Raw genomic sequence first — 8,061 nt, 5'->3', positions numbered from 1 at the left:
TTTATTTTTCTTTTGAAAAGTTTGCCACGTGTCAAGCTGACATCGTGCCACGTGACAGTGACAATGCCACATGTCACTATTATGCCAGGTGTCATTTTCTCATTCTTAATTTGGTCCCTGCATTTTAATTTTTGTCTCAATTTAGTCCCAATTTTTGTAAAATTGTGCAATTTCGTCCCCTTCCAAAACATCACCACATCCTTTAACAATCCTATATTCATCACAAGTAATATATAAAGAACCTTACTTCCATATTGATAATAATTAAATGTCCATAATACTTCTTCTTATTAAAGCATAAACACTAGAAATTTGGACTTACATTTTCATCTAATAAGGCATCAAATAAACTTGTCTATCCATATTTCAATCATTCCACAAAACACAAGGCCTGCTACTGTCAACATATAATTCTGCATAACTTAACATTGCACTTAATATACACAAACAACAGAGTTGCAACTTTCTTTTCATGACAACTTCGACATCAGGTCTGACGTCGAAAATGGGGACCCAATTCAAAATTACTGGGGATCTACCATATAGTTTTGTGCACTTATACAAATGACTAAAAAAAAAATTTTAAGCCAGTAATGCCATCCACTTTACATTGCATTGACTTTTCAGTTCACATATCTTGAATCCATCCATAATTTTGCACTTCAAAATGGTTGGCAATGTCAACAAACTACAGCACCATCTAACTTTTAACAAATAAATCGTAGTATTCAGGCACTTTTTGCCTGTGGATTAAGTTTCATATTTTTGCATTAAAAAAAACTGTTAGTGTTGTTCATAATATTAAGAAAAATTCCCCACTTATTCCAACACTACTCACCACATACAGAACCCATAACGAATGAACATCGACGAAGGAAGGATTCCAACAACAACACCCAAAAAACTTGATTCTCCCAACCTTGCAATCACTCTTACCACATTCCTTACTTGCAATGACTCCTACTACACAAATATTTGACCTTTTTGCTTAAATAAACCCAATGTTTCAACTTTTCTGGTGAATCTCACACAGACCAAACATTTTGATGTTTGGGTTGTAGGTTCTTTGTGCCAAAGAAATAAATAAATCATGATTAGGTTACCAACCCAGAAATGATGAAGGTGTGAGAAAGTCGTGAGATAAAATTAAAGGAAACTCACAAACGACCGTGGGCATGGATGACGACAATGGAAACCCTTGTTCTCAACGATGTGTTTTCGTCACCTCTGTCTTCTCTCAGCAAAACAAAATGCCTTTGTCTTCTCTCTGCAAAACACAATGCTTTTTTTCTTTTCTCTCCAAAAAATGTCCGTACGTGCAAGAAGGTAAAACTTTTTAATGAAAATCAATTTAAAAAACTTAACTACTGTGCCACCTCATCTATGTCAAAACTGAGTCCAAAAATTTTGTTCAAATATCATTTCCGAATTTATATATACAATTTGAGAGTGCAATAAATTAATGTTTTAAATATTTTTCTCCTTTTTTATTACTGTAACTGGTGAATAAATTATATCTCAATACCATCCCAAATTATATTTAAAATACTTAATGCATTAAAAAGTTAACATATATCAAATATTATTTTACCTTCTTTACCAAATAATTTTCCTCCTAATTTCAGAAAATAATCTCTCTTAAGACTGTTACTAAAACTGTAACTCTATTAATCATCACCCAGGTGGCACTGCTACAAAAAGTTACAATTTTTTCCCTATTTCTGGTGCATACAACTAACCGTTACATTGAAAAAGTTCAGGACACAAACGTGTCTTTAGAAACCTAAACTAAATTTTAATATTTTGAAATTCCTTGGTGTGCTACATTTGCATGATTTTTCTCTATGATCCAAGTATATTGCATTTAAGGCTAGGAAAAAAAGTAAGGAAATAAAATGTTATATTTCAGCTTTTGACTAATGAATCAAATACAAGCTTAGAAAATTTCGCAGTTGTTTTGCTCAAATTAATCCGTAATACAAGCTTCTTAATTCGACCATTCTCAATCATTCTTCTTTGTTCCTGCCATTACATTATTCTTTCCCCCAAATTCAATATAGCACAAGATGCCCTTTATCATCCAAAAGCTTACCCAGTTTTTCTGCCGCCATAGTTAAAGTCGCATCGCTTTTGCATAATGCAAACCTGATGTATCTTTTCTGGTATGAATAAGGTGGATTAGAAACTTCACCTGATGATACGTTTGTATGAAAAAATCCTCGTCCTGGAATAGACACTACCCCTGCTTCTAGTATTAGTTTCTTGATAAATTCTTCCTGTGAACAACAAAACCTTTATTGTTAGAAAAAAAATAGAAGAATGAACATGTTATTGCAGGAAAATCACTACTTGAACATGTTATAGCCAAGCAATTCCTGCTGCAGCATTCTCCAGCTATAATCTCAAGTTCCCCTTTCGTGAAAACTTTGCCAGTAGGATTTTGAGGGTTGTTTAAACTTTTTGTAAGCATTTGTAGTTTCATATCATAAAACTGAACATTTTTACAACCATTCTGACGCTTAACAAAATAAACTTGTAGTGTGTGATTGCTTTTATTATTACAGTCGCTGCAAGCATCTAAAATAATGAAAGGAAAACAAACATCTCCTCAATGCTTAACCCTTTCTAATAAGCCTGCAAAGAGAAATTTTGAACCATAGAAAAAAAGAAAAGACAAGCAAAACAAACCAAACTTGGAAATCCTTGACATCAAAATACACAAAATGGATAATAAGAATCATTTGCAACATGCAAAATTTAAAATGATTACAATCTTAAACCATACACTGATAGGAGCAACATTTCTTGTTCACATCTTTACTTTAAAAAATTCACTCAATCGCTAATCTATTAGTATAATTGAAGAATATCAAAGGAACTAATCTGAGTAGTGAGGCTTCCCAAGATGGGGATGAAGCCTATCTAAAGTAGAGGCAATTATGAATTTGTGAAATTTGTAACCTGTTCAGTACTACGACTTTAGTTCTCTCAGTAAATGATCCGAGTAATTTGCTTGAATCCAGGGTCCATTGAGGTGGATCAAGTGGCACGTGAATCTGTCCAATTAGGTATACAAAAACAAGGGACCACCATTACACACATAAAGGACAAAAAATAAATTACAAAATATAGTATCAATAACACATCCGAACACGACAAACATGCTGAACTTGCTAAGAGAAAGGGTCAGTTGTGTTAGTCTAAACTAGATTATGCTTGTTATTTAGAAGCTGATACATTATATAAACATTGTATTCTTCATCATTGAAGAAAAGAGAATTCCCTTATTTTACACTTCATCATCTGTGTTCTTTCTCTTTCCTTCTTTAATGCTCTGTTCACTTGAAGGAGAGTGTTTGATAGAGAGTGAGTGGCAGGATTTGAGTTGATTTAAGAGTGAAATTTGTGTTATTTTTTTAAGGGATTTAGAAGTGATGGTGAGTAAATTTAGAAGTAATTTTTGTGAAAGTTTGGGAAAGATTTGATTGATGTGATAGATTAAAAAATATGTTTTAGTAGAAGTAATAATCAAATTACCATTTAGCCCTTAGTTAAATTAGTATCGTAAATGAATTTCTTAATTTTTTTAAAGACAACAAATGAAAGTAAAAAAAATTAATAAAAAGGAAAAAAATTAATAAAAATGTATATATATATATATATATATTATTCTTTTCTTTTTTCAATTCTAATGTGTAATGAACGTGCTTATTGATCTTCAAATGCTTTTTTTTTCATTTATAATTTCCAAAAACATCAAAAAATATTGTAGAATGGGCTTTGTTTTAGTTGCAATACTGTTATAAATCCAATTAAATGGAACTAAAAAGTTTGACGCCATGAAATATAAATAAAGTTGTTAAAATAAATACAACCAAAGAGTGCTACCATACATGTAATCGAGTAGAACATTCTTAATCCTCTAATTTATGGAGAATTAAGTTCACATTGAAATTAACTTCTGTGATCTGTCTATTGACATCAAGAGTCAAAGTGGATAAATTTTCTTTTATTCGGTGAATGCATCCTTGCAAATCTTCCATTCCTTGCATTCTATTTTGCAAGTCTTGCACACCATCCCACACTCGATTAAGCATATGAGACTGTAACTGGAAGGGAGGTTCTTCATGATTACCAATAGAATGCTTAAGTTGCATTCCGTCCTCGCCATGTAAAGGATTTTGTGGTTGACCTTGCACTTCATCATCATCAACGGCACGATAATGCTGCCATACACCGTCGACATTAACGATATTCAACCTCTTCAAAGAACTCGTGGAAAAATGATGTCTCTTCCCAATAGTTGTTCTTGCATCTGCAAAAACATCCACTCCACAGTATTGCATAATCTGGGTTATCAATATACCATATGGAAGAGGAGTGTCACTAGCCTTGCACTTAAGCATGTGTTGCATTATATGATGTGGCCAATTAATTGATATGTTATTTTTAAGCAACCACAACATGAAAATGTCTTCATGCAACAACTTTGCAAAATTAGTTAGGCATGGTGTCAAAATATGCACAAGGATATAGTGTAGTAGTTTGTCATTAACGTTCATAGAGCCGACTGATCTCACACATTGACCCTGCATCTCTGGAGTCAACATAGAAGATAATGCCATATGACGATCAAAAGGGAGGTCCTCTGGTATATCCGTAAAGCTCACAGTTCGACCTTCATACTTCAAATGACAAATATTAAACCAGTCATCAGGTTTTAGTTTAATTTTTCTTCTATTTACCTCACTTAATAGGTATCCATTGCCAAAGATCCTTAGGTTTGAATAGAAAACTTTGATCAAATCCGGATAGAAAGGACGATCCAAAGACACAAAGTCGACGAGCCCTTGATAGGCAAGATGATGATGGAAATAAAGCCCAGATGTAGTGAATGAATCATAATTCATAACTTTTGGCTCCACAAATTTTTTGATATAAAATTCATGTGCATAGTGTTCCATTTGACGGATGTCGCTAAAGAAACGTCGTTGATCTAAAACATCTCCGACGTATGTCCTTTTGGGTGCCGGTGGGCCAGTGTCTGTTGCAACCTGTTTTTCTTTTCGGCCTTTTTGTCTTGTATGTGATGATGGGGACGCCATTGTTTTCAAGAACAAATAATGATAAAAAACATAGTTATAATTAAGTATCAAAGCAATAACATAATTCAAATTTGAAGGTCACAGAAAATACAAAAAACATCAGTAAACATAGTTCATATGAAATACAAAGACATGACATGATAGTTGTAGGTCGAAGTAGTACATCAAACCATAAGTTTCAAAACAAGGTCAGGCGGATAAGCCATCATGAACACATAAACAAACATAACATCGTAATCAACGACATACAAAATGATAACAAAAAACATGAACTCCTGATCCAAACTGATATAGTCCTTGCATCATACGGAAGTGTCATTTTCCACCCATCATCATGTTCAAGAGCTTGCTCCACCTAAGATTGGCAGGCATTCCCATTAACATCTTCGCGACCATGGGGTGGGTGCATAAGAAATCATAACACTGGTCCATAGGCTTAGGATCTTGTATATTCATCCCTTCAAGCATCTCCCATATATCACTTTCGGTGTATTGGAATGTAGCGTTGCGACGCAACATCCCCACTTGTTGACTGAGAATATCATTACGCTTTTCAATGGCTATTACTTGTCGCTCCGCGATGTAGCTCATCTTCTCGAACTGTGTGTTCCCTGACTCCATTACATCCATGAAACCATCCAACTTTGTGCTCAACTTGTCAAATTGTGAGTCTAATAAATCCACCATGGGGGCCTTGCGCTTTGATCCACAAGATGTCGAAGTCCCCCCAGATGGCACTGATGGCACAAATTGAGTTGGTCCAGGACTATACTCATCCATATGAGGTGGTGAGGTTGGAGGGTACGCATCAGAACTATCAAGGGTTGGTGCATCAGGGATGTAGTCCATTTCATTGTTCAAGTTAACATCCACGCAAGATTGGTGGCGTATGCGACGTGCTTGCCTTGCAGTTCGGACTCCACCACTTGTAGCTCTATCAGCTGCCCATAGCTCCTCCATTACATCGTAATGCCTAACGTTAGTGAACCTCCATTTTGCTGCAGTTGGCTTGGCCTGAAATGAGTTTGAAGCAAATTATAATAAACTAAATACAATTTTATACTTTATTCATATATAAAGTGTATAGAAGTTAACCTGGATTAGGTCTTCCCAAACCTCGTCTTCAGCCTGAAATCGTCTACTTAGTGGACTCCATGCAAATCCGCTAAGGGAACTAAACAAGTCATGCACTTCACGCCATTTCTCCTTCAATACCTTTTGCCTATTTTTGACATGATTTTTTGTTACACCAACAAAACCAGCTTGGTGTAGATTGGTAACAATATTGCTATATGCTTGGGAGGTCCAGCTGCCGTCCACCCTGTTTCCCAGTCGTGCTTCTTCTATCATAGCATTCAAAAGCTTTTCGTCCATATCCTCTGTCCATTTCATAAATTCTCGTGGTCCGACACTTGAGTCCGTTGCAATACTCTTTCCCCTGTTCATGTTTTCACCTAGTTGAACAAAATTCATGACATTATAATAAACTATTAAATCATTTTTTACGAGTGATAAACTTTTTCATTAAACATGGCATACTCAAACAATGCAACCAAGTACAATATCTAAGAGTTTTCATAATCTCGCCACATTTTTTCTGCTAAATCATCCCTAAAGTTACAACCAATCCTATAATCATCTTCACGAACTTTAGAGATGTTACTTTCCATTTGGTCCTCCATCAGCTCTCGATCCACCTCATCAATTAAGGCTTCATCATTATCCACCCCACGTAGATAGTTGTGGAGGATGCAGCAAGCTAAAACAATGTCTGTCATTGTATCCACAGCATAATGAGGTTCACTTCCACTTGCAAAGATAGGGAATCTTTTCTTCAACACACCAAATGTTCTTTCAATAACGTTTCTCAGTGATGAATGTCGATGGTTAAACAACTCTCGTGGATTTTGTGGGCATCTTCGTGTGAACTCTTTAAGGTGATATCTCACACCTTTATACGGTGTCATTATCGCTCTTTTCAGCATAAATCCTGCATCCCCCAGATAGTACTTTCCTACACGAATCATGACATTTCACTTATTAGTGTCTCACCATTGTAGAAATAAATTAAACTTAATCAACACACGAACCTTCAGGTATTATCAACGGATCATCTCTCACTAGAGCATCCTTCAATATTCTTGAATCAGATGTTGTCCCTTCCCAACCAGCTAAGACATAGGTGAATTTCATATCGAAATCACACGCGACAAACACATTTTGAGTTGGCCAATCCTTCCTCCCTCGAAACCTTGCGGCATCAGACCTTCGGACCCTTACGCGTACATGAGTTCCATCTATTGCCCCTAAACAATCCTTTTTGATATACGAAACAAAGTTATATAAGGATCTTACTGTACATGTTAAAATTGAATACATAGGTTGGAAAAATTTGAGTTATACCTTAAAGTATGGGAAAAAGCGACGATTGTTGGCCAAGTGAGAATGAACCTCATTTCCTGATGGCTGAATTAAAAATTCAAACTCCAAAGTCAAAATTACATCCAACACATTGTGGAAATGTTTGCTAACAGTTGACCCTAAACGATGGAAAAAGAATGCGACACTTCTATTTTTCACGTTATGGCCAATTATGTGAAGAAATTTAGCCACTTGTTCCTCCACTGACGATCGAATCGCATCCTTCACTAACCCAGTTGCCCGTAGTCACTCGCACAGGTTAATGAATGCCTCTGGTCCCATACGAATGATATCACGACATCGATTTGTATGCACCAAGTAAGACATAAGCTGTTGTCTTCGACGATCTTTGTTCGGCCAAAATTCCTTACCAATATTGCTATGATTTGAATATATATTCAATATATTCAACGCATGTGCAACAATGCATAACATTGTTACTACCGCTATGACTGTGCGAATTTGTAATTGTCAGTGTAAAAGTGTGACTATATTGAAGTCCACACCCACAACATCATCAACTACATCATCACCA

The 8,061-nt window shown here is 35.5% G+C and overlaps 2 protein-coding genes across 2 annotated transcripts; both read right to left on the bottom strand.

The window, feature by feature from the left end:
• Positions 1-3,914: 3,914 nt before the first annotated feature.
• LOC146884779 (uncharacterized) lies at positions 3,915-4,964 on the bottom strand. The gene has a single exon (XM_085676028.1). It carries the CDS (start codon positions 4,962-4,964, stop codon positions 3,915-3,917), a length of 1,050 nt encoding a protein of 349 aa, XP_085532154.1.
• A 456-nt stretch (positions 4,965-5,420) lies between these two features.
• On the bottom strand, positions 5,421-6,551 carry LOC146884778 (uncharacterized). The gene is made up of 2 exons (XM_085676027.1): positions 6,201-6,551; positions 5,421-6,119 (listed from the first exon to the last, which is right to left on the bottom strand). The coding sequence occupies exons 1-2, from the start codon at positions 6,549-6,551 to the stop codon at positions 5,421-5,423; spliced, it is 1,050 nt and encodes a 349-aa protein (XP_085532153.1).
• Positions 6,552-8,061: the final 1,510 nt, after the last annotated feature.

The sequence above is a fragment of the Vigna unguiculata genome, chromosome 7, assembly GCF_037176805.1.
Source record: "Vigna unguiculata cultivar grain cowpea cultivar isolate G323 ecotype 2 chromosome 7, ASM3717680v1, whole genome shotgun sequence".
NCBI lineage: Eukaryota > Viridiplantae > Streptophyta > Magnoliopsida > Fabales > Fabaceae > Vigna > Vigna unguiculata.
This window is presented reverse-complemented; position numbering and strand designations above follow the sequence as displayed.

What these genes read in the sequence shown, in the direction of transcription:
- LOC146884779 (XM_085676028.1), bottom strand. Translation starts at nt 4,964, where the DNA reads ATGGAACACTATGCACATGAATTTTATATCAAAAAATTTGTGGAGCCA.
- LOC146884778 (XM_085676027.1), bottom strand. Translation starts at nt 6,551, where the DNA reads ATGAACAGGGGAAAGAGTATTGCAACGGACTCAAGTGTCGGACCACGA. An exon ending in TTTGGGAAGACCTAATCCAG is followed by an intron (nt 6,120 to 6,200) that starts GTTAACTTCTAT and finishes AACTCATTTCAG; the next exon opens with GCCAAGCCAACTGCAGCAAA.